The sequence below is a fragment of the Cynocephalus volans genome, chromosome 16 (genome assembly GCF_027409185.1).
Source record: "Cynocephalus volans isolate mCynVol1 chromosome 16, mCynVol1.pri, whole genome shotgun sequence".
Classification (NCBI taxonomy): domain Eukaryota; kingdom Metazoa; phylum Chordata; class Mammalia; order Dermoptera; family Cynocephalidae; genus Cynocephalus; species Cynocephalus volans.
Window position 1 is genome coordinate 21411107 of NC_084475.1, and position 26670 is coordinate 21437776.

General features: G+C 54.1%; 1 protein-coding gene across 4 annotated transcripts in view; it reads right to left on the bottom strand.

The window, feature by feature from the left end:
• Positions 1 to 26670, bottom strand: part of SLC38A10 (solute carrier family 38 member 10) — a 46324-nt gene that overhangs the window by 5804 nt on the left and 13850 nt on the right. For 2 of the 4 annotated variants that reach the window (XM_063080897.1, XM_063080895.1), the window contains exons 7-14: positions 23996 to 24098; positions 22891 to 23073; positions 20851 to 20962; positions 19818 to 19924; positions 8301 to 8460; positions 2165 to 2332; positions 1325 to 1810; positions 621 to 740 (exon numbers count right to left, since the gene is read on the bottom strand). In XM_063080897.1, coding sequence (XP_062936967.1) covers positions 621 to 740; positions 1325 to 1810; positions 2165 to 2332; positions 8301 to 8460; positions 19818 to 19924; positions 20851 to 20962; positions 22891 to 23073; positions 23996 to 24098 — 1439 coding nt within the window. Of the gene's footprint in view, positions 1 to 620; positions 741 to 1324; positions 1811 to 2164; positions 2333 to 8285; positions 8461 to 19817; positions 19925 to 20850; positions 20963 to 22890; positions 23074 to 23995; positions 24099 to 26670 lie in introns of all 4 variants that reach the window. The other 2 variants (XM_063080896.1, XM_063080894.1) reach the window with 1 other exon arrangement.

Here is a 26670-nt window from a genome sequence, read left to right on the forward strand (position 1 = left end):
GGGCAGGCTGCTGGGAGAGCTGCTGCTGCCTCCCTACAGAAGGGCAGCCCGACTGGGTTAGGTCATGAGGAGGGGACTATAAAAGCCAACAGCTGGGGTCAACCCAAAACAGCCACAAAGGTTTGGTGGAGGACAAAGACGAATTTTATTCTCGGATCCTTGCTGCAGGTCATGCAGATGTGCTCTGGCAGCTGGGGGCACAGGCTTGGGACAGGAGCCGGCACGGGGTGGGAAGGCTCTGCTAGAACCAGAGCAATCACAGCCACCAAGCTGGGTCCCCGGCAAGGTACAGCCTGAAAATAAGCCACACATCTGGGTGTACTAACGCCCTACACCTGGCTGGCTTTAAATACCACGAGTGTTAGAAATATCAACATACTTGCCTTAAGATGAAATAAAAATGATAATTAAAAGCCATGTGACAAAGCGACAGATTTTTTTTTTGAGTGGAGAAATGGAGATAAAAAGGATCCTGGGAGGGACCAGAGAAAAAGCTGTCAGTGGGAAAAGAGAAGGGAGCTCCTGAAGGTGTCTGCTCAACAGAGAGCGGACACTGGGGCCTGGGCAGGGGCAACCACCTCCCGGGGCCGTGAGGTCGGGCTGGGACAGCCAAAGCTTACCCTCCAGCTTGCTGCCAGTCTTGTCACCACCTGGGTGCTCCCCGTCCCTCTGCTCTCGAGGCTCCGGCTGCAGCCCAGCCCCAGGAGCCAGCTTCTCTGCTGGGAGGGGCTCCTTCCCACCTGCACACAGTGAAGACTCAAAAGGTTTCGCAATAAAGTCGGGGTGGAGGACACAGAATAAGGAAGAGGTGGGACGAAAGAGGCGGCAGATGTCTTCTGAAATTGTTCTCCGCTGCCACCCTCCCTCCCGCCAACCCGGCTTATATTCAACCTGATGATTACCAAGGAAGTAATAAAAAACTATTTAGCAATCTCACAGGCTGGTGGCAGTGAGCCAGTGTTAACTACCTCTGCCAATTAAAATGCAGGTGTCATCCTAACCAGCTCTTAGCCGGGCACCTAACAACATGTTACCTGTCAGGCGCTCCCCGCCCATCCTGCGTGTGCCCCACACACAAGGACAGCGCAGCACCTGACGTTTACTGGTCTGGCAAGTGGCTGTGTGACAGGTATCACAGCAGCTGTCAAGCCCCCAGCCGCTGGAGGGCTGCTCCATTCAGATGCTAATCTTGTGAAAGGAGAGAGAGACCCAGACAGAAGTGCAAACAATCAATTCCTTCTGCTCCTGCCCCAGCCTCTCACGAGCGGGCAGGGCACCGAGGGAAAGGAGAGTTTTCTGAGATAAGCCCCAGGCTGATACCCACCAGGGTCGCTGTTCTCTGCGGGCCTCCCCATGTCCCTGGTGGCCTTGCCCAGCAGCGGCGCGCTGTCAGCCTTCGCCCCTCCACCTGCTGCCACGTTCTGCTCCTCAGACAACACTGCCCGGGGCCCCAGGTGCAGATCCTTGTCACCTGGCCCCAGGTCCTCCCTCACAGGCTGGACAGCTGGCTGACCATGTGCTTCTGGAACCTTCTGGGGATCCACAGGAAGACCACCTGCTTCCTCCAAGGCCTGGTCCTGCACGGGCCTCTTCCTGACCTCCCCTTTCTCTGGCTCCCACTTCTCTCTTTCTGAATTGGGCAGAGGCAATACCATCGGACCCATGTTCCCCGGAGCCTTTTCGTCTGTGTGTTTGGATGGAGCTTTGTTCTCTTCTAGTCCTTCTCGGTCCTGGCGTTCATCAACCACCACCTTATCGTGAGGGATGGGAGGCTCGTGGCGGTGGGCCTCGCCCATGGGTAGAGCAATACCTGGAAGGACACAGCGGATGGATTGGGGGGATTGGGCTGAGGAGGGGGCTCCCCCACGCTCCCTTCCCAGGGAATCTGAACTGGGCTCTGGTTCCCAGTTGTGGGACGCCATCTGACAGCAGCCACCGCTTCTGACAGGCTTCACTGCTGTGTAGCCGAGGATTGGAGCTATTTCTAGAAGGTTAGAAGAGCAGCCTAAGCTAGGAGCAAGCTGCTTCAGCCAGGGGCAGGACATGGAATCAAAAGACAAAGACGGTAAACAGGACCAGCACTTCAGGCTGGGTTGAGGGAGAAAGACACATGGCCCTGAGACCCTCCTCCCCGCCCCTGCCCCTGTGGGCAGCACCACGCCACCTTGGCCCGGACGATCGAGCTGCGCCACCTCCTGCTTCTCCTTGGTGCCTTCCCTTCCAGGCATGTCCATGGGACCCTTAATCTGGGCCTGCTCCAGCTCCTCTTTCTCCTTGGGCAGCTCTGGCTTCTCACGGCCATCCTCAGCCACGTCCACGATGGGCTCCTGGACTGTGGGCACAGCACAGTTAGGTGAGCAGTGAGTCCACACGGCCGCAGCGCCCATCAGCACAGGGAGCTGGTGCTTCTCCCTGAATTGTAATCACATTTCCTGGCCACACGGCAAAGTCTACATACTTATTTTTTATCTTGTTTAATCATTAGCAGCAAAGCAGCACAGAAAACTGTCACTTTTCATATGTATTCACGACAAAAATATGTCCCAATGCAATTTGCACCTAACTGGGGCAGGAAGAGTCAATCCATGTCATGCTCAGCCATGACCACCAGGTGGCGGCATGGGCCCACGATGGGCTCAGTCTTCTGTCTCCACCCTTGCCACCCGCAGCCGCGCCCAAACTCTGGACCCAAGGCTGGGGCCGGCCTGAGGGAAGCAATATCATGAATGTCGATTTGCAGTGCTGTCAGCTTACTGCTGATGGGAACTTCCCATCAAAAGGAAGACGAGAAAAAGGAGGCCCACTGAAGCTGCATGCTTCCCATGGTGAGCAGAGCACTGCGGCCGTGCCCACAGACCTGAGCTCAGGAACAGCCAATGTCACGCAGTGCAGTGGCAGGCGGGCACACGGGGCTGGGTCCAAACGCAGCCCATTCGGAAACTGCCTCCGTTTAAAAATCCTCTTTCTGTGTGTTAGACGAACATGACAAGAACAAACAAACTGACCAGGAGAAAACCTTTGGAAACAGAATTGTCAGCCCTAGTGGCCCGCTGCCACCTCTGCGTCCCATCTCACGGCTGCAACGTGGGCCCGAGCAAGCTGCCTGTGCAGCCGGGCCTGAGTGAGGCCGCTAGGGCAGGCCACAGATCCTGCTCAGAGCAGCAGAGGCCTCATCACGCCAGAAGACGAAAGTGCGGGAACTGCCCGGCTCCACGGCAGCCTCGTGAGACCACCTGGTGCTTCCGTCTCGGGAAGCAGAACTGCGCATGTGGGGAAAGCACCTCTGGCATGGGTTTGGGGTTGAGGGTCCTAGCCCAGCTGTAGAGGGAAGGTTCCACCCTGCTGGGGAGTGAACACATGAACAGAAAGCAGACCCTGGGCTCTGCAGTTTGGCCCTCCGCCCGAGCAGGTGGAAACACGCTGGTTTCTGTCACACAGTTGCCCCTGGCAAGGCCCCTGTGCGCAGACAAGAAGAACTGTAAATCAGGGTCTGTCTGGGGGATCACAGAGCCCAGGGGGGTGGGGAGGGGAAGAAAAAACACTACAGAACAAACACAGAAAACCTCCACTGTGTACCAGGACCAAGTTGCCTCTGAGTAGGAAACAAAATCCCATCCATCATCAGGGACTGAAGGAGCAACCTGGCCCATTATCGGGCTCTGGGAGGAGCTCCACATGTCTGCAAGGGACATTCCGCACAGGCTGGGGAATGACCACTGCCAGCCTGCGGTTGCCTGGAGGTCCTTTTGGAAAGCTTTCCGGGAACGCCACGCCTCTCACCACTTTGTGAGTGGCCTGAGTTTCACGGGCAGAGGCTGAGAGGCTGTAAAAGCTCCTTGGCTTGCACACCAGTGGCAGCCCCAGCAGGCGTGGCCTCAGGCCCCAGAGCTTTGCAGCTGTCTGCAGGCAATGAACACCACCTTTTCCAAAATGGAACCAGCATTTTCATCAGGGAGTTTGCCAGTAGTGCCTCTTGGTTGCAGTAAAACTAACACAGAACTTCAAAATTAGCAACTGAAAAACACCCTATGCTCTGCTGCTGATTGCCACATGACCGTGGCTTGCTCAAAGACAGGAAATGGCCCAGAGTGATGAGCAGGGTGCTGCCTGCCAGTTAGTGGCTGGCACCACCATGTGGATGGAGCTCCTCAGGAGGAGTCTCTGGGCTCTGGGAAACAAACCAACTGACACGCAGCAGGGGAGGGTGCAAACGAGGGTAGGCAGGGCCAGCACCCATAAGGAACGTCCGTCCGGCAGAGGCACAGCCCTCTCCCATTCTCATGAGCACCGTCTCCAGTCACCAAACGCCTAGGCCCACCAGCATCACTGGTAAGAGAACCAGGAAAATTCCGTGTTTGTGCTGTATTCCAGCAACTCCTTACTGTCACAGTGACAGCACAGGTTCCCAGCTCCTTTCACAGGCAGGAACATGTGGCGTGGTAACAGGTGCCCCCTCACCTCCCGTGGTGCTTCCCTGAGCGACAGAGAGGCTGGGACACACAGATGCGGGAGGCAGCTCCACGCAGGCTTTCCTGTCCTTCCCGCCATCCAGTTGGGAGACGGAGGCCCAGTGGCTGCCGCTTAGGGCTCGTCTCTGGAGCAAGGCATTCTTGGGGACTTGGGGATAGGGACCCGGTGTCGCAGATGCCCCTTCTTGGGAGAAATGGCAGCATCTAATGCAGCCCCTGCCCACCACATTCAGGGCGGGACCATGGTGAGTTTATGGTCAGCTCTGTGGGACACTGGCACAAGCCATGTGCCTTGTGATCAGTAAAAATGGAAATGGTCTTCGCAGTTTGCCAAGTACCAAAATGCCTTGATGTTTAAACACGACCCCTACATCCTCTGATGAAATTCCCATTCAACTCAGGCAGCCCCAAGTTCAGGAGATTCAGGACCCTGTGATCACGCACTTGGAAAGCCAAGAGCAATAGCCATGTGAGATAACTTTTTAAAAAGCCAGGCCCCGCTTCCAGGTAACTCTCCTAATAACAGATTTCTGCCTTTCTCTTGATGCTGCCGCGAGGAGAGTACACTTATTATGGCTTAATTTCAAACCCAATCTCTGGACTTGGCTGGTAGTCGACCTCATTACACAATCTTTCCAAACTTGAGGGGGAATTCCAGCAGCTCAGGTCACCTGGCTCTTGTACCCACTGCTGCAGTGTTGGGGGCACCGTGGCCACCTCTGCAAGGTGGGTTCGTTTGCTCCTCCTGGTTCCCCTCACATAGGCATGTCTGTGACAGGCAACAAGCAGAGTGGGCGTGCTGTGCCTCAAGGGCCAGCACAGCTGTCCCAGATCACAGGGGCTCAATACAGGTCAGATGGTGCCAGGAGGCAGTGCCCTTTCTGCCCCCAAAGGGGTCCCTTTCAGATCTGGCCAAGTCCACGTGCCAGCACAGTTATCTCGTGCAGTACCAGTGAAACCAGCTCCCTGCCGCCTCCCCTCACAACTCACAACAGGAGGAGGGCGCGTGGGACATGGCACAGGAGCTATTAAAAGCCTTCCCTGCGGGGCACGAGGGAAAGCTGCAGCAGCATGGAGCTGGCCTGCGGTGGAGGGGAGGAGAGTGTGGCACCCGGGCCTCTAACAGGTCCTAGCACTTTGTCAAGGGAGCCGGGAGCCGTTCCCACCTCCACATGAGAGGCAGGTGGTGCAGCCGCTGTGGAGGAGAGGGCAGGTTCTCAGGGGAGAGCAGATGACAGCAGAGCAGACAGAGGCTCCTCGGGCTGGAGGTGCAGGACGCCAGGGTACAGCCATGTGCCCACAACTCAGGCCTGGGCCCACGAGGTCTGCGGTCACCTCTGCCACCAGCATCCACACACAGGAACATGTCAATGCCCAGCAGGTCCTCTTTTGGTCCCACGTCACTGCAGTATGGGTCACCTCTCCAGCCAGGCCCTGCCCCTTCCTCCCATGAGCAGGAGCAGGAGCAGGAGCACGGTGGTGTCATGGCCCTGTGTGTGACAGGGCCGAGCTGCCCAACACCGCACAACAACAGGGAGTGCACGACAGGGAACAACTCGCAAAATCTGGGTCTGCCCCCCAGAACCTTCAGGGTGCCATCAAGCAGAGATAAATGGCCTAATTAGCCTTTTTAATGGATAATCATCATCGTGAGCCTTCACAGGCTCACATGTGTCCACAGAGTCTCAGCCAGGGCCAGTGTAGGGACCCACCAAGGTCTACGGAGTCTGTCTTTGGCCTCTGCAACCTCAGAGAGACCAGGAGAGCTCAGCCGCACTCTGACAGGGCACACGTCAGTGACACCCCAGTGCTGCCTCCTGGGCAACCCGCCAATGGAGGGGAGGCCGGTGGCTGGAGAACTACAGAACACACTGGAAGCAAACAGCACATGGTCCCAAGAGGGCGTGTGCTTTGTTACAGCCTCCCAGAAGAAATGGAAACCAGATGTGGCCTCCGGAGGTGCCAGGTGAGCTGGCGGCCCGCACACGCCTGAGTGACAGGATGCAGCTGCTCAGCCGGCTGCACTGGAGGCTGCCCAGCGCCATGGGGACAGGGAGCCTGGGTGTTGACGGACACCAGGGAGTTCATTACCAAGCAGGCTGCAGCCTGCAGAGATGGGAAACCATGCTACGTCCAGTTCTGCTGAGCCCGCCCCGAGCACATGAAGCCATGGTGCCCTCACTGCAGGGGGTGAGGAACTGGCCCCTGGATTCAGCTCCCAGCTCACCATGACGCCACCCCTCACCCTGACTCCTCTTCCTCCACCGATGGCTCCCTGTCAGCACCCACTTTGTGTCCAGCATCTCAGATAGTGACATCCAATTGGCCCTCCCCAGGTGGGACTGAGCCTGGCTGTCAACTGGGGTGGGCACACAATGTCCACCCCCCTCTTCAAGTGGACTTTAGTCTAGTCCAAATGACCAAATCCAATGCCAGGCAGCATGCAGTGACCTGCAGCTTCCAAACGCTCCATGCTGTTCTCCTCGTGACTCCAGCTGTCCACAAGCACCTGCCCTGTGGGCCCCACCTGCTCCTCAACCTGCTGGCTGCAAGGACACCAGAAAGGAAGATTCCTCCACCCGCCTTCACCACCCCGTCAAGGCAAAAGAAAGCATCCTCAGCTATTACAAGTGCAGGGGTGTCTCAAGAAGCCCCCAAGACAGCATTTCCCTTGGGGCAGTCTGCATGAGGGTAACTCTAGGAAGGGGCTTTTCCAGCACAGGCATGTCGAGCCTAAACCAAGATGGTGACAAATCCAGAGGTCACTGTGCAGAGCCTGTGCCTCCAGGTGCTCAGGCAGCTCTAGCAATCAAGCAAGGTGCCTGGGTGCCCTTTGACGGGACTTTTTCTTCTGTCCCTTACAGAGGTGGGGAGGTGGGACCCCTACCCAGGGCAGGCGTCACCAGCAACGGACGGCACTGCTACCCCCACAGGGTCCTCCAGAGCGCACACTGGATGGACTCCGAGCTGCAGTCTGTCTCCTCAGGAGAGTTGAGCCGGGCACACACGGACGCACCGTCAGTGCAATGCGTGGGCCCAACCCTCGTCAGGGAGGAAGCCTCAGGACAGATGTCACCGCAGACAGAACCCACTCACACTGCTGGGGGCTGCAGGGAGCCATCGCGCTACCCTTGCTATCTGTGGCTGGGCAGGCCTGGGGGTGCATAAACCACCCAGACACACACACAGCTGCTGCTGTGCCCCAGAGAGCCAGACCCCTGAAAAAACACACCCCTGCACCCCCCACGGATGCAACTGCAAATGGGGGTGGCAGGGTTACAGGGCATTGCCAAGGCCTCTCTGAGGATACCCACAGCTGCGTGAGGGAGTACAACCATAACTCTATCATCAAGCCTGGTAGACAAATAATAAATAACGTGAACTGGTAAAAAGAACTGAGGCATAATCATGATTTTGCAGAGGACAAAACTGACTCGAAATTTACATGCTTAGAACAAAACAAAACAAGCAATCGTGAGCCACACCCATAAACTCAAGTACCTGTTCACCCGTCGAAGGCCAGGCACTGCCATCTCAGCCACACATTGGTGTCATCGCTGTCCCTGTACACAGGCGGCTCCGCCCTGGCCAGCCTCTATGCACAGAGCACCTTTGTGGGCAGGGATGGCGGAATCCAAGCCTGGGGCCTCCCGCCCTGCTCTGTCCAAACACGACACAGACAGCTGGAAGGATGAGCACAATCCTTGAAGCAGAGCCACAAGACAGTCCAGAAAGCACCACCTGCACCCACGACCCCGAGCTGACTCTGTGGAGACTGCCCTGAGAAGGCTCAGGGGCTGGGGCCTGTGGGCGTACCTGAGAGCCGCGTACCTGAGAGCCGGGCCGCTGCCTCTGCCTTCATCACACCCTCAGCCTCCCCAAGCTGGATGCCAGGGGCTTCCCTTGCCAAGTCCACAGGGGTGTCCTCGCTCACAGACAGGGTGGTGAGTGTGCTGACCACCAGGACGCCCAGGCCGACCCAGAGCACCACCTGCACAAGACAAAGACCCTAGGAGTAAAGGAGCCAGGCAGTCCCCTGACTGCCTAGAGGTATGAAAACCTGCAGGGCAGGGAGCTGTGGGGACACAGCAAAGGGTGACAGGGGTGGGGGCCCCATGAAGCAGCCTCTGTGGGGGTGGCACACATAGCCAGGCAGTCTTGCCTGAGGATGGGTGGCCACTCCCAGGGAAGACCTCAGTCTGCCTGCCAGCAAACCTGCTGACTGCTGGGAGAAGTAACTGAACCCTGAGGAGTCCCTGTCCCCAGTCAGCCCAGCAAGACAGGCTCCTGGATCCTCATGGAGTCAGGTCTGTGCCAACACATTTCCCCCATCTGTCAGCTGGGAGTTGTTGCCAAACCCGCATCAGCAAATGGGGAGGGCAGGGCCCTTGTACATGTCACCCCCAAAGCACACACTCCCACGTGACCACGCAGAGTGGGCCCTGTGCAGAAGACACAGGCCACGTCAGAATGGACTTGTCCCCCAACGTCACCCATGTCCAATGCCCAGCAGCAGACTGAACATGCCTGGAGCTGGCAAGGTGGCAGACCTCCTGGGCTCTGGGACGACTCTCTGCCCCCCAGCTGTGGTGCACCTGTCAGTGTCACCCGTGAGTGGGACTCAATGCACTGCTAACCGTTGAGGGCTCTTCCTGCTTGCCTTGGTCCTCTCTCCTGAAGGCCCACAATTGGTCACAATGCCACCCCAGTCACTCAGCACAGCACAACCACATTATGTAACTCTGTCTCCTCCTGCAGCTCTTGCTATTTCAAAACCTGCACATTCTGGACCATCTCTCTGCTGTGTCATTTATGCTGCCACAGCAGCAGACACTGCTGTTTCTGCCTGGCCTGGCCCACTTGGCCCTCCTTGGGGAGCAGGAGCTCCTGGTTCCACCACCGAGTTCTGCAAGAGAAGCGGGCAGGCGACCTCCCTATAGAGCCAGAGGGGACCGTCATCATTCTGCCTCCACGTGGTCTCAGAGCCAGAATTCAAAACACTTTACTGAGAGGGATGTCGACTCTTTAAAAAAAATTCACTTCAAAAGAACTGGTGAGACTTTCCAGGGTCCAACACAATTACAGAAAACAGATTTCCACAGGAAGAAAGGACCTATACTCTCTGAAGTTGGGTAGTGACCAACTTAGCAAACAACCTCAGGGAAAAAGTCCATCTCCTTCTCTGCCGGCCCAGAAACACTGAGCTGGTTTCAGCACGCACAGAAGCTAAGTGTTGAGAACACTCCTGGGTGACTGGCTATGGCCACAGTGTGCCCACGGACCTGCGGGACTCAGGGAGCCCACTGGGCCCCTCTAGCAGTAAACACAGCAGCAGGTGATAGCAGGGATCCCAAGGAGCATGTGGGGACACGGTCTGATTTGTGTTCACAGAAGCCCAAGCAGAACTGCAGACAGAGCTCAGGGTCAAGAGCTTCTGACCCCGCCCCCAATCCCAAACTGCTTTCCTAAAAGTCTGAGGACACCAAGCTTCAGCTGCATGCGCACAGCTCAGCCCAAAGGGAAATTCACAGAGCGATGGCGGCCTACGAAGGCTGACCAAGTAGTCTTAAAATAATAAAAAAGGAGGAAACTTTCCTCCCCAGAGTTCATCAGCTGCTGGTACAGGGAAGCGGTGCAGGGGAGCCCACAGGATGCAGGGAGGTATGGCTCTGAGGCTACCAGAGGGAGGCTGGAGGGTCATTTGGCCCCATGACCCTCGCTCTGCCTTCATGAACCGTCCTAAATCAAGGCCCCTGCCCTCCAGCTGCAGCATTCTGCTTTACGGTACAGAGGATCAGCCAGGCTCAGGCCAGTGCAGGCGGAAAGTCCAGACGAAAATTCAACCAACCCACCAGTAAGGTGCCTAGAGAGGGGGCTCCGTTGTCCGGAAGCCCAGGAAGCTCTTCTCAGCATGAGAACACAGCCCCTTAGGGCAGCAAAGCCATCGTCCCAGGATAATCTCTCTAACTGGACACACTTAGAGCTGCCTGAGCACATTCCGTATCCGACGGCAGAAGTGACCTTGCTGAGACGCAACAAAAAAAATGTGTCTCCCTGCTTGGGCCTCCCTTGACACTGACAGGACAGTCACAAGGTCTTGGAAGGAGTACTTAAACGGGAAAAAGAAAGTGCCTTGCTTCTGTGTCACCAGCAGGTCAGGAGGAACAGAGGTCCACATGGGAATCTCACCAGCCCTGACCCCTCCCAGGCCTTGCAGGGCTGCACCTAAAATGCTTTAGACTCAAAGACATTTGGCTGGACACTTTATGTCAGGTTATTTTCAATGGGGACTTCATTTAATATTTCCATGGGGCTTAAGGAATGTTGTGAGGGGGAAGTGGATGTGGTTTCCGGGGACCCGGCAGGGACTTCACCCTGTCCCCGGGCAGCCAGGCCTGCTGTCCACTCTTTCCCAAACCTGGGTGCCAGGCGAGGGGAGTCAGGAGAGCGCAGCAGCCCCCTGTCATGCTCCTAGCCTGCCTCTCCCCAGTGTACACTCTGGACAGCGCTTGGTGGCACCAGCACCCACAGCATGGCAGGCAGCTTAAAGGCACGGCTGTAGCCAGTGTGTACACAGAGGCGCTGCCACAGGGTCCAGGCAGACACTCAGGGCAGATGAAAGGCCACTCGCCCATGTGCGTGCATGTGCCTGGCAAGTGTGGAGCAGTGCAAAGGCTGGGCCGTCCAGGCATGCATGGGGGCACCCCGGGTCAGCCGCCGGCACTGGCACCTAGCTCAGGACCTCTTTAGTGTCCACAGGGACCCTGAGTCTCACCGCCTCCTCTCCCTCTCCAGCAACACCATCTGCCCTGCAGCTCTCCGCCTCCACCTGCTGCTCCCCTGGCATTGTGGTGTCCAGTGGAGGCTGGGCACTTGTGCCGCCCCAGGCTTGGGTGCTGGGTGCTGAGCTCCGTGGAGACTGATGATCCAAAGGAAACATTTCATCCATGACTCTGAATGATTTACTTCAACCCTCAGCTTTCTGAGCTTAATAAAGAAAAAAACCACATGCAAAGTAACAGCCATTAACTCCACCAATGCTGGGAGATACCAACTTCTCAAAAAAGACCAGGCCTGGTCTACCTTGGAAACTACACAACTGCTGTAAGAAAAGTGACAGAAAGTACTTGAGAAGGGACTTCAGACCACACAGCGCTCCAGGTAAGAGAGTGGGATGACAGGTAAGGAGGCTCCTGAACTGCAGGCAGAACCCCCCCAGCCTACCCACCCCCCACCTCCCAAGGTGCCTGGTGGGAAGACACAAGAAAAAACCAACTGGGTCCAGGGTCTTAGAAAGTCTCAAAACATACAGAGAAGAGGAAACTAAGGTTGGTTTACAAGGAGGGGCTGTGTGAAGTCGTCAGACTAGGACCAGTGCAGGAGCAATTCCAGACACACGGTTAGGGTCAGATCCAGAAAACAAACTTGCCTAGGGCCAGTGCACATCCGTCTCCACTGCCCACCCAAGGCATCCCGAACCCGTGGGCTCACACCCCACATCAGCAGCTCAGCACACACTCGGGAAACACCATCAGAGCAGGCCCTGACTGCTGCGACATGACTTCCTCCGACACACCCCCACCCTCTGAGACCCAGCTCATCCCGACATGCTTGCCTGCACGCTGCCGACTCTGCTGGGCACTCGCCAGCTGGCTGCTGTCTGTAGCTGAGCCTTCCTAATCCATCACATGTCACAATTCTGCACTCTCGTCCCTTTCCTCTGAAGAGATACCACGGGCCCACAAAACCCCCCGGGCAGGGAAACCAGAGCCACCAGCTCAAGGGGAACAGCAGGAGCAATGCCATGCAGGTCTCAGGGACAGTGTCTAGGGGTCCATGCCTGATTCACGGGGGACAGCTGTGAAGCAACCGCATCCAGTCTGCAAGCAGGCGTGCCAGGAGTGCGGGCGGCTCTTGCTTTGGTGCCAGAGCCAGGTAGGAGCCAGGTGGGAGCCAGGCAGGAAATGGCAGCAGTGGACGCCCAGGCGGGCCAGGCAATCAGAAACAGCATAAGCATCACCCAAGTCCCCCAAGGCAGCTGTGGACACTGCACCACTGGCCACAGACACAGGCTTCTGTGAGTCCACACAACTAAGCAGGCACTAAAGTCCCAAGGACACGTGCAAAGCCAGGGGCCCCAGGTCTTCATTCTGCCAATGGAACATGGGAGTCTGACTGTGGCCTGTGTTCACCAGAGGGACCACTGGCTCTCTGAGTCCCCAGCCAAGAAGGACATCGTGTCTGTCCTTCATGCCAGCCCCCAGTGCCATGCCTTCACTGCAATATCCCGCACAGCAAAAGAACTGCTTCTGAAACAAGGAGCCGGTTGGTAAGTGGGATCCATTGGCCAGTGTGTACTTTCAGAGCACCCTCTGCTGACTTCGATTCTGGCACTGATTCATCTCAACAAGGCAGGCAGCCACAGGGCCAGAGGGAGGAGAAACGTAAGTCCATGCTGGATGCTTCAGCCCGGGCTCAGAGATTCAGGGGCTTGGCTGGGGCCATAGAGCACGTGGCGTCCAGAGCACCCCTCCCTCGAGGCATGATCCGAGGCTTCCAGATCTGCAAGGGGTCCTACCTCAGAAACAGAAGAGCATGGGGGGCGGGGGAGGGGGGAGTAACACGCTTACTTTGCACGTGTTTTGGGACTGTCCAAACACCATGCAAGTCCAAATTCTGTGCTTCAAGAATAAAACGCACACCTGGAGACGGGGCCATGAGCCTGGATTCAGTCCACATCCAGGCACACCTTCCCCCACCACCATGGACTGGAGCCTCTGTGGGCCTCTGGTGACAGGCAGGAGGCCGACCCGCTGGTAGCTCTTCTCTCCGAGAACGCAGGGTGCTCCCAGCCCTCCGGTTTGGTTCGTTGCCCTCTGGGGGCTCCCGGCAGCCGGCAGCCATCCCGGAACGGGTGGACCTCCTTGCCCTGACCATCCTCTTCTAAATGCTTCTCCAGCTCCCCCTGCTGGCTTCAGGAGGCAGCACACCAAACCCACAGCAGAAACCCAGCCCCCTTGGGATTGGAGAGACCCTCATGGCTCTGCTTTTTGAGATAAAGGACAAAAGGTTTCTTCCCCATTCACCAACGGTCAACTGTATTTTCTTGTTTCCTGACTATCCCTCTGAGGACGGGTCTCAGAACACTCCCTCCCTCCCTCATGCCTTTCTCCAGCACAGGCCTGACCCGCCTGCCACACACATGCCCGCCCCACACCGTTTTTGGCTCTTCTTGAGGACCCTGGGCCAGGGACCAGCACCGCGTTGTTAAGAGAGTTCAGAGGGGCCAAGCCACAGACTCTGAGCCTGGGACTTCTGTGGGAGAACAGGAGCCTGGCCACATCCCAGAGGGGCCTGGAAGGGGTGACCTGTGTCTCCGAGCCCAACTCCAACCACATCCCCAGAGTGTGTTCCTGTATGTGAGGAAATAAAATGTATGGCCCAGAAGCCCATGCACGCCATACGGGCAGCTAGAGATGACACTCTGCTGTCACTTGCACACAGTCAAGAAACAGTTGACACAATTCAACATGCTTCCAGACTTTAAGAAGCAATAAAAGGAGCACAGACAGGTGCTTCCTTACACGGCTCCACGTGTTAATGTGCATGCGTGCACGGATGCGTATGGACATGCACGCACTTTCCCACACAGCAAGCCAAAGCCAACATTAGGCTAAACAATTAAACACTACAAGCTGTCCCTACTGAGTAAGAAGGCGGGCTGGCCACTGACAGCAGCAGAACCCTGGCTATAGGTGCGAGATGACACCCACACGAGTGAGAAGGGAGAGCTGTGACAGCCGGGAAGGAGGAAGTGAGATTATCAACAGTTGCAGGTGTAAAACCAAGAGACCCAGTAGGAGCTCAGTAAGGTGAAGGTGAACGGGTAAAAAATTAATACGTAAAAATCTATAGCTTCCCTATATACAGACAACCAGTTAGAAAATCCAGTGGAAGAAGAAACCCCAGTGTAATACACGCAGCACAGCAGATACACAGTAATACACAGTAGCACAGAGACAGAGAAGGACCTAAAGCAACATGTAAGTAAACTGAATGTCACGTCCTACTGTTGAACGGGAAAGCTTATAAATACATATACATTAGTTATAGTGTGAAGATAATGATTCTTCCTAAATTAGAGTCAGATTGGCTGATTTGAACCTTCATATGGAAAATAAACACAGATATCCAGGAAATTTAGTAATATGAGCAAAGAGGGGACATTGGAATCAACACATTTGGAGAGCAACAGGTCACAGTGCAGTGAGTGACAGAGCCCAGTCAGTCCGAACATCATGGAAGGACACTGAAATGCAAGTCCCAAGCAAGGCCCAAATGCATATAAGAATTAACAGAGATAGCGGCGGCATTTCGTATCAGTGAGGATTAGTGAATGAGCAGTGTTCTGACAACTAGGGAACCATTAGGGAAAAACCTAGGATATCTACTTTGTTGTTTTTTTAACCAACCTCTACTTTGTTTCTTTCACTAAAATAAAATACAGATGGACCAAAGAATTAAATTTTTAAAAATGTAGTCATGAAAGTACTAAAAAATGAGGGACGAATTTCAAAAAATATTACTGGAGTGTGGAAGGTCTTTGTAACTATGATTTTTTCCCTTAAAAAAAAAAAAAAAAAAAAAAGCCTGATGGGCTCAAAAATCGGGACGTGACAAACTGGGGAAAACATCTGCAATCTGACAGGCAATGGGTTAAAAAGAGTCCCTAAAACTCACTAAGAAATTCTGCCTCAAGCTACGGCAGTACAGCTTTATCAAACTGGTTTTCCCACTTAAAACACTGTGAAAGCTGGATAAAAACATTAAAATCATCCAACTAAAGACACCAGTGAGCAGTTGCAGCAGCCCAGACTTTAGAACACAATGAGCAGTCAGGCCCAGTGGGGTCAGGCTTGCTGCCCGTGGAGCATTCGCAGCAGGCCAGGCAGAGGGGACTGGCAGAGCCACAGCCTGGGGCCAGGCAGAGGGGACAGCAGAGCCATAGCCTGGGGCCGGGCAGAGGGGATGGCAGAGCCACAGCCTGGAGCTGGGCACGGAGAACCAAGCATGAGGTTCCCAACAGCCGCAGCCTGAGGGAGAAGACACCTCAGGGAAGCATGCTGCCCTGCACTCTCCGCACAGTGCTCCCCACGGCACGTGCTGGCTGCTGGCTGTGAAGACAGCCAAAAGACCAGCTACCAGGAGGAGGAAAGCCAAGCAAAGAACTCGCCTACCCTGATGGCAAAGGTGTTGAGACACTGCAAGGGCGATACCCTAGCACACGGGTAAACTGGAAACAAAACTCGCCTCCACTGACCCTTCCACACGTCCTCCGTCTGATGGATGGGAGATCACATCATCCAAAGCCTCTACAATTTCCCAGACGCATGTCTGCAAATACCAAGCATGCCAGGAGACAGGACACAATGACAGAAAACCAAGAAACTGCAAAGGAACAGATGATGAATGACTATTTGAAAAAAGAATAATAGTGCCTTGTAGGGTTTCAAATACATGTAAAATTAAAATATGTAAGAACAATGGGGCTGGTTGGTGAGCTCAGCTGGTTAGAGCGCAGCCTTGAACACCAAGATCAAGGTTCCAGATTCCCATACTGGCCAGCCACGAAAAAAATAAAAATAAAAAAATAAGACCAACAGCACCAAAGGCCAGAGGAGGGTAAATGGAGTTAAAATATTGTGGGATACTTGCCTTGTCTGGGAAGTGGCTAAAAAACACTTATTTACAGTAGACACGAGTAAGTCGAGGATTTGTATTAACTGGCTAGTACAACCACTAGGAGACTAGAAATGTACCAACAAGCTAAGAGAGGAAAAGAGAATATATATTTAAAATGCTTGACTGATTCAAGAAAAAAAGAAACAGAAAAAGATGAGACAAATAAAAAAGAGTAAGATGGAAGTCCCCCCAATCCAGTAATTGAATTAACTGTAAACAGTCTTAAGTACTCCTATTAACAAAATGGATAACAACAGGACAAGAACAGCCAACTGCATGCTGTCACAAGAGACTGACACTAGATATAAGGGTACACATGAAAAGAAGGATGAAAGAGCTACCCTGTGCAAACACAAACCCAAAGCAGAGCTAGGTCAGCTCATTCATTGAGAGAAGTGTTCCCAAGACAAAAAGGGACGTTCCACAAGACAAAAGTCAACTCGACAAGAAGATATAACTAACTTAAATCTGTGTGCTCCTAATAACATAGCTTTAAAATAAAGAGCAAACATGAGTAGAACTAAACAAAAAATCTACAATCACAGTAGGAGTTACATACCTTCCTCATAACTGATAAACAAGATTAAAAAAATCAGTAAGGATATGTAAAACTTGAAAATCATAGTTGTAAACATGACCTGACCAACACACTTGGGATGTGCGTCCAGCAACGGCAGAACCCATGGCCTGCTAAGCACTCCCCACAACAGGCCAGACGTCGGCCACAGAGCAAGTCTCAACAAACGTCACAGGACTGGAATTCCTCAGTGTGTGTACTCCAGCCACACTGGGATTAAGCTTGAAATCAATAAAAGAGATTACCGGGAAACCCCCAAATGTCTGGAAATCTAAAGAAGCCAGAAAGATAGAAGAGATCACAATGGAAATTAGCAAAAATGTAAATTGAGAGATGGCGTCAATGCTTTGATCTATTGTTGGATGCAGCCGGATCAAAATCTCAAAGGAATTTGAAGGAGGCTGACAAGCCAATTTTAAAGTTGAGTTGGGAATGCAAAGGGCCAATAATAAGAAAGAGTACCGTGAAGAAGACTCCAGTGGAGAACTTCTACCTGCCACAGAGACTTCTGTAAAGCTACAGCAACTGGAGCGGGGCAGCACTGGTTTGAGCAGAGAGCAGCAGACCAGTGGACATAGGAGTGCCCAACAGCCTCATATGTACAGAAGGTAACTAGTGACGCTGCCGCCGTGGGGAAAGGACAGTGCTGGGTCAACTGGAGAGCCACACAGAGAAAGTGAGCCTTCACCCCAACTTCAACCAGTCAATTCCAGATGAAGGGCAGCTATAAACATGAAAGATGAAATCGAAAGCTTCTAGAATACAACAGAGGAAATGATCTTCAAGACCCTGGGGTAGGCAAAAATTTCTTAAATAGGACATTAAAAAGTACCAAGGAAAAGAAAAAGATCAATCAACTGGACCACACTAAAATTAAGAACTTCTGTTCTCTAAAAGATGTCCTTAAGAAAGTGAAAAGCGCCAGGAGTGAGAGAAAACATTTGCAATATATATTTCTTAAAAAAGACCTATATCTAGGGAAGGCCCGTTGCTCACTTGGGAGAGTGTGGTACTGACAACACCAAGTTAAGGGTTAAGATCCCCTTACTGGTCATCTTTAAAAAAAAAAAAAAAAAAGACCTATATCTAGAATCTATTAAAAACTCCCACAAACCAGTAAGAAAAAGACAGACAACCCAGTAGAGAAAAACAGGCAAAACTTGGAAGGCATTCTCAAAAGAAGACACGCACATGGCTAAAAAGCACATGAAGAGTGCTCCACGTCATTAGTCACCTGGCGACTGCAAATTGAAACTCACAGAAGGTGCTGATCCACATCACCCATGCAAGGACTAAAACGGAAAAGGGACAGTGGATGTAAAGTCAAGTGGACTCTTGTATGCTGCTGGAGGGACCACTCTGGAAACCAGAACACTGTGTGGCAGAACCTCCTAAAACTGAATACAAATGACCCCAGGACCCGACAACTTTCCTCCTAAGTGCATAACTCACAAAACTGCAAACACGAAGGCCCCAAAAGAAATGTCTGGACCAGCAGTCGAAATTGGAAACTACTTGCTCTCCCGTGGCAGAGTGGATAAATTGTGGCAGACTAGTAAATAAAGACCACCCGGCAGTGAGAACAAGCGAGCCCTTCCCCTAACAGTAACATGGGCGAGCTCAGACATGACGCTGAGCCCGAGGCTGACACATTGATGCCTGTTGTGAGACGCCACTCACGTCAACGCGAATGCAGGCACATCATTCTCCAATGCTGGAAGACAAGAGCAGGAACCTTTGGGGCTGGGGGTGGGTGAGCATGAGCTCCCGGGGGAGGCTTCAGGGTGCTGGAAAGTTCTAGATCTGCCCTGGATGGTGGTTCTGTGGCTGGGCTCACCTTGCAAAAATTGATTAAACTGTACAAGAATTATGTGCTCTACTGTACTATACCTTGAAAAAATTTACCAATATATACCAAAAAAAAAAGTTCAGGGGCCGGCCTGTGGCTCACTCGGGAGAGTGCGGTGCTGATAACACCAAGGCCACGGGTTCGGATCCCATATAGGGATGGCCGGTTTGCTCACTGGGTGAGCGTGGTGCTGACAACACCAAGTCAAGGGTTAAGATCCCCTTACTGGTCATCTTTTAAAAAAAAAAAAAAAAAAGTTCAGACCAACAATTTAAGCTGAATTCCATAAAAAGTGAGCAAAAACCACGGTCAGTTCACAGAAGAAATGCAAGCATCTTCTAAACCACAAAAAACACTCAAGTTCACCCAGGGAACAAGAAAGACAAAGGCTGAAGCATGCCGGCTGCAGGGACAGAGGCCCGAGCCTGGCTGTGTGAGTGACATTGCGAGGCACTCTGGCAAAAGCCACCACATGTACAAATGCTAACACTCTTTGACACAGGGATTCCATTTCAAGAAAGCTTCCTACAGACACATTTTCAAATACACTGAAATGCTCGTGTACACAGATATTCATCGTAGTTTTGTCTACAACAGCAAAAGACTGGAGATGTGACTCTGCTGGAGATGGGGATCATGGAATCTTCCTACAATGAAACACTGTGAAGCAGCTAAGAATAGCAAGGTGGCTCTGGATGCACGGCTGTGGAGCAACCTGCAAGGGATTTTAAGCAAGAGCAGCAGGAAGCTGTGTTACCAGGAGCGTGTGCACACAAACACACAAGTGTGCAGACTGTATCTCTAGGGACACACCAGGGATGGCAGTTGTGGTGGGCTCAGGGGGAATGGGTGGCTGGGGCAGCCAGGCAATCCGGTCACAACACAGAAACACTTCTGCGCAGAAGCTATCAGACAACCGACGCCCAGGTAGGTTGGCACTCTCTGGGAAACACCTGATGTGGGTGAGCGCCATGGCGTGGCCCTCAAGGGCAGACTGTTCAACTTGGTATAACCCAGTGTTTCCCAAACCTATGTGACCAAATAGTATTTGTTCTAAGAAATATAAAACTAGCCGTCAGAACCCATCTGAAAGCACTGAATTAGGGCTTTATTCTGCCTCTCCCTCTCCCCACCCCAAGACCAGACAGCCACCCATCCAGGCCGCCAGAGCAGCGCTCACCTGGGAGGAAAGGGCGTTTCTGTGGATCTTCCTGTAGATCAGAGCCGGGCAGATGAAGCAGATGAGACTTCCCATCGTCGCACCCGTGAGGCCCAGGATGGTCTCCACTAGGAATGAGAAGCGACAAGAAAGGCTGAGCTGAAAGGGAGGAAAGGCTCCGGCAAGGAGCACTGAGCACTCAACCACATGCAGGTGAGGGAGCCACGCCACAGCCAAGGCCATGTGAGTGCGAGCTGGCAGCAGAGGCACCTCTGAGCCAAGTGCCCGACGAAGTGCCGCTGATGGGCCAGAGTGCAGCTGGCGCCTGCTGGGGGCTTCTCTGATGAGTGTTCATCTCTAAAGAGCTGGGCACTGAGGGCTTCCTGCCTAAATCAGATGTTGGCTCTGCACCACATGGGCCACTTGCTGCCTCGCCAGTCAGCTGGGGGGTGACCTAGCAGGACATGTGTAAAAGCCAGCTTCGAATGCTGGCAGGGTGCAGCCCACTACCAGCAGCCTGAACAGGTTGCCTCTGGGCCTGTGGGGACGTCACCTGGGGGAGGGCGCTGCAAGCTCCCTCTGTATCTAATGACGATAAACTCTGTCTTGTCTGCTAGGAAACAGGTGTGTGAGGAGAACGTAAATCTTGCCCAGGGCTTTCAGCTCTTTCCTTGGTAATGTGTCAACAAAATCAGGAGTCAGTGGAGTCAGTAGTAATGAATGAGCTGCTTTATAATCATTTATGTTACAAATTGGGCCTGTGTCCCGGGGTGGGAGCCTCTGTGCAGGTGTCAACTGCTCAGGTTTTGGTGTATCTGTTGTTGCACTGGGCTGCCACAGTTTATCCCCTGCCTTTCTCTGTGGGCCAAAGAAGAAAACGACCTGGGAGTTTCTTCGCTTTGCATGAGACTCTTGGTTGAGTGCTAAGACACAAGGCAGGGAGCCCTGGGCCCTGTGAACACCAGCAGGAATAGAGAAAAAGAGGGGTGGGAGAAGCGGTGGTGGGGCCCGACCGCAGGAGCAGCTCAACTGCGGGAGTGACCCGACCACTTACCGTTGGGGATCATGATGCCGCCGACCATGGTTCCAAACACAACCGAGAGGGTAAGAGCTTTAAACCGAAGGGGAGGCATGTAGCCTCCCGCAGCAAAGGTGCCATCTTTTTGCTACATGAAAGAAAATAAAACAAAAAGGTTCTGAAATGACTGATTCCTCCACCACCCTCCTGCAAGGCAACACGTTAAAGGGCTCCACCAAGAGCACCAGACGAGCCTCCCCAGAGGCTGGGTGGGGAGCTCACCGGCAGGTGAGCATCACTGGCACAATCAGGTTTGGCTGAGCAACATTAACCAGAACCCTCAGCCTGCACCTCCACATGCCAGGAAGGCATGAGCACTTCTCACCCCAGGTGCAGGCCGTCAACTTTGCAATCGTGTTCTGAGATGTAAGGATTGAGTCCTTCCATTTTCCTTTTTGCTTTTAGAGCAATGCCACTAAAGGTTTTTAAAAAGTGCCAAAACAGGAAGGACAGAACACAGACTCTGTCATAGACCCCTGCCGAGTGACTTGGGCACATGCTAAGCCTGCAAGGCTCGGAGTGCAGGCAGAACCCTCCCTCACACTTGCCCACACGCGCACTTAGCAGTGTGACATCATCCCCGGCAGAGGCGGGACAAGCAGCTAACAATCTCAAAGTCCAGGAGAGAACAGCGGGGAGGGAAATGATGCAACACAACCAGGCCCAGGGTGCCCACCTGACCTCCAGGAGCACTGGGGCTTCCATCGTTCCAGGTGCAAGGACACGAGGGATGCTGGCTTCAGGTGAAGCTGCAGAGCCCCAGGCACAGGCCTCAGACTCTACCTGCCCAACAGCCCCCAGGCGGTGCAGCACACAGACACTGGAGCCGGACTGCCCGCTCAGTCCTGGCTTTGCCACTCACCAGCCCCAGCTGTGTGACTTAGCCTCAGGCAAGTGACTTAGCCTCTGTGCCTCAGTTTCCTCATGTGCCCCAGAAGCACCTCTCCATCAAGCCATGGTGAAGGTCAAGTGAGTGAGTTCGCAGGAACGGCTGATTGTGGGGACTGTCTCTGGGCCAGGAAACCACGATAGAACCTTCCAGAACTATAGTTTCCAAGTACCCAGTTTTCAGAATAGACTTTTTCACAGAGTGCACTGAGGAAGCTGGAGCCAAATTTCTAAATTGACTTTAGGACAATAATTTACACACAGGCTAGTGAGGAAGCACATCAGGTCTAGGACCTAGTATTCCCACCACTAGAAATTTACCTAAGAAATACCCCAGAAGAGGAAGGGGGGCTATGTGCAAGAGATGCCACGAGACATCCCCGAGAGGCCAGGGGACGGGCCAGACACAGCCATCCGACATGACGTGCAGGAGAGGGCAGCAGAGGTGCTGCGGCATCTCCATGGAAACATGCAGACGCGCTGGTGGCCGTCACTGGGAGGAAACGGTGACCGCTTCCGCTGCCCCTCTGTGAAACCAGAAGCCAGCGACCATGAGGAAGGAGCAGCAGCCACGTCTGCCTCAAGGTAGAGGGATGTGGATCAACTCATTCTCTTGATCCAATACTTCCTTTAATGCCGCTACTGGTTTTCTCATTTTAAAAAAACGTAAACACTGTTCAGATATGAAGTGCATGTTTCATCAGACAGGGAGAGATGGATGTCAGCACCCCACGGTGGAGGCCAAGCTGGGGGAACCACGGGAGGACCCTGTGGCCAGATGGGCTGGCCCCGCCTTCACCACCCAAACGACAAAACCGTAAATCCTGCCTGGCTTGGCCTCTGCTGTGAAGCCGGAGTTTTGTCATAGCCAGTGGCAGAGTCCGTAGGCAGCAGACAAGAGCTGCAGTGCTACCATGACCACGTGCCTGGCCACGTGGACAGTGAGCCCTGTGCCAGCTGTTCCAAAGTTGGTTAAAAAAAACTCTCTATTAAAAATTTTCATTTTAATTGAAGCTTTTTTATTTTTAGCTAGGAAAGGCTGCACCTATGCCCAGGAGAATACGGAACCAGCCAAAGCTGGTAGAAGATAACGTTGTTAAGATCAGGGACACGCCTCGAGTTTCCTACCTGCTGCTCGAAAAGCAGTGTGTTCAAGGCCTGCCTGCAGGGCAGGATCATCATGGGGAAGCCCACGGCCACCGACATCATGAAGCCCACGCGCATCATCTCCGTCACCAGGTTGGAAGGAAAGTGCATCAGCACGTTGCCTGCAGTGGCCTCGGTGAAGCTGACATAACCGAAAAACCCCACCTGTGGGAGAATGACAGGCAATGAGGTGACGGGCGGCCAGTGGAGGGGGCTTGGGGGGCCATGGCCGCCCAGAACACCTGCGAGCCACATGGACAAAAGCACCTTTCAGGCTCCTACCATAAAACGTCCTCTTCTGATCAACAGAACCTAAGTGCCCAATTACCTTCTCGCAAGGCCAGTAGGGCACAGAGACAAAGAAAGAGCTGCCCGCGGGAAGGGAAGGTGTGAAACTGCGCTGAGTCCTTCAGAGGGCCTGTCTCAATCTGGTTTCAAAACCCAACTGGGGAGCCGTGGGGTACACACAGTCCTCTGTGGCACAAGCTGCCGGCATCAACAGGGAGCGCCAGGGACCCTGCAATGACCCAGGCGAGTGCTGAAGCCACCACATTCAGGGAAATGAGCTAGAGTCTTAGCATATTTATTACTTTATTTAAAGACAACAAATAGGTGCTGTAAGAAGACTGGAAGAGGAATGTACCAGAGCGCTGGCAGGAACTGCGCCTGTGGGTTGGAATTGGAGGTTACTCTCCTCCTCCACTAATGCACGCCTTCCAGTCTCCCTAACGGACACGCCCCATTGTTATGGTGAATTATCAAAAGTCTTGGAGAGAAGGTGGGAAGAGTCACCCAGCTTAAGCAATCGGGGTGCAGCCCTGTGACAGAGTTTGAGCTCCTCAGAAGGGGAGTCACCCTCATACCTAGGCAGCAGTGGCAGGTGGCTGGCTGGGAACAACAGGGCTACGGTTGTGGTCACCCTGACGCCACAGCAGGCCTTTCTCTGTGTGGCTCCGACAGGCCACAGCCAGGCTGGGAGGGGCCTCAGGCACAAGGTGTTTCCTGAAGGGCCACAAGAGGCTGGGGACAGTAGTGTCCACGGGGACACTGCTCTGACATGAGGGGGAGGGGAAGGGAAGGTTCCTACCATGACATAGAAGGCAGTGACCACGTTGAGGGAGGAGGCAAATATGGAGCTCATGGTTTTCACCGACGGCTCGTCCAGGCTGTCATAGGTGGGGAGAACCTGGCTGTGTAAAAACAAGCTACCTCACAAGCAGGTTCCCAGGAGCCCCCCCACCACACCAGCTGCAGTCGCCTCGGCGAGTCTCTGGAACCTTCCTTCTTGCACGCTCACCTCACGTGACTCACAGTGTGAGGCCAGCAGAGCGTGACACGGTGACGTAGCAGTGTCACCACAGCCCCCAGAACGTCCCCAGAACATGCCCTGTGCAGATGCGGCACAGGCGCCCCAGGAGGAAAGGCCACCTGCTCCCAGGACCAGCGCCGAGAACAAAGCAGCCATCCCTACTTACTAAGGACACAGGTGGCCAATCGCACATCGCTGTCAGAAGATGGAAGCTGGACCCGCACGACCCTAGCCAGGTGGCAGCCACCTCAGAGCCTCAGCACAGGCATGGGCACAGTTGGCGCCAACAAGGAGAGGGCCCAGGAGCGTTTCCCACCTTGCAGCCTTGCGTGTATGACGAGAAAACGGGCTTCTGTCCCCCAGCCCTGCTGGTAGTGTGGTGCTACTGGTCAGGGGGCAAGTCACTGGCCAGGTGGGGGTGTGACAGCCCTGTGCAGGTTCTCCACAAACAGCAAGTCCCCAGGCTTCTCTGTGGACATGGGCAGCAGGCCTGTCTGAGGGGGCCACGCAGGGACCTGGGCACCTGGGAGTGGCGTAGCTGAGACAGGAAGGGAGAGGGGCCAGCTGGGGTGTGGGGGTCTGCGTGCAGCCTGGAAAGGGAGTAGCTGTGCCCTGGGCTGAGTGAAGACTTGGGGCAGTAGTCGAGTGGCCGCACTCCAGCATGTCGTGGGCTCCAGGTGGGGCTTAAAGGCGCAAAGGCACAGCAGGGGGCAGGGAGAATGCCAAGACGCAGCAAACCCGCAGCCAGTGCCAGACGAGCACAATGGTCAGCAAAGCCAATCCCAAACTGCCTTTTAAAAAGTGAAAGTGAAACAAAGGAGACACCCAGACTCTGCTAAACATTTAGCAAACAGGCCAGAACAAGCGGGAAGGCCACTATAGTCTAAGCCGACACCCGCTCTGCTCTGGGATCGTGGCATGATGCCCATTGGGCTTTCAGCAGGGGTGCCTCCCATAGTGGTCAGGGGACGCTGCAGAATGGGTGCCCCCCCTCGGCCAGGCAAGGAGGGCACCAAGCAGCCATATGCTGTGCGCACAGCTCAGGAGCCCACTGCTCCGGGATGATGCCGGTCACAACCCAAACTGCTCAGTGCTGCCCAGCCCTCTGGCTGGAGCAGAGTCCACACCAGGGAGCCCAGCTTCAGGACCATCATTGGAGGCCATGAGATGTGCTCACCTCCCTGGCTAGCACACACCCCTGACGAGTCACTGCCAAGGAAGCTGCACTCCTGTGGGGAGGGGCTGCGTCTCAGGCCTCTGCGGATGACAGGGCTGGGAGGGCTGGTCCTAGGCTCCTCTCCAATCCTGACAGTGTGCCCCAGCAGTGCCTGGTTCATCCCCAGGAGAGAGAGAAGGTGGGAGCCACAATACCTCCCGGCCACCTACAAAGGAGCTATTGGAGGAGGGCACAGTCCTTGACCATTGCCCCCAGCACCCAAGAGAACATCCCCAGACCACCCACCTCATAAAGCAGCTCCATGACTCAGACTCTATCAGAGTCAAATGGAGTTTCCTGGGTGTACACCCCACTTCTCCCACCGCACAGCCTGGGACCCAGGTGTGCAGGCAGGCTCAGTGCCACAGTGACAGTTCTGCATAACCACACATTCATCGACTGTGACATAAGTCCTGCAAGGGCCAGACACAGAGGCACAGGGAGGCCTGGCCATGCCTGGAACAACAGGACCAATCTCGCAGGTGAGGGCCTGGTGGTCACCCCAACACAGACAGGCACTCTGGCACAGCACTCCTGTGGGTGGGAGGAGCTCTCTGTCTCTGAGCTTGGCAAGTGTTCCTGTGTTTAAGGACAGGGAAGTCAGCCTGCCGGCCAGCGTGTGGAGGCCCAGACACCCTCAGCGAGAGGCAGAGTGAGACCCGCACTTGGCCAGCCTGCACACCAACCCTTCCGTAACCTGCCATCTGACCTGGGAACCACACCAACACATGTGACTTGGCTACTACGCAGCCACCGCCAAAAAAGCCCAACCTCAGGTTTATTTTTAAAAAAGCAAACACGCTGACAAAAGGGATAACTGGTAACTCAGTATGTGATAAAAGAATATAACATCTGTCTCTGATTATAATGGGGACACTAAACAGCAAGACTGGAGTGCATTCTGGTGGAAACCGAGCTGCCAAGAGAGAGACAGTAAGTGGGGAATGATTTGGATCTTGCATGTGGGTGTAAACAGCGGCAGGAACAAATTCTATCTGTCACACTATGCACGATTGGCACAATATGTGCCACTAACATGGTGGGGCCACTCTGCCAGACCCACCCCTACGCGATGGTCTTTCCCGGCTGCGCTGGATTTGTGCCCCTTTCCAGCCAGTTACTGTTTTTAGGCCTACAGAAGTCACACGCTCCTGTCATCTTGGTGGAGAAAGTGATGCTGCTGGAGTTAGGGAGTGCCTGATCTGCAGTTGCAGAGCCCTGAGTGCCAGAGAGAGCT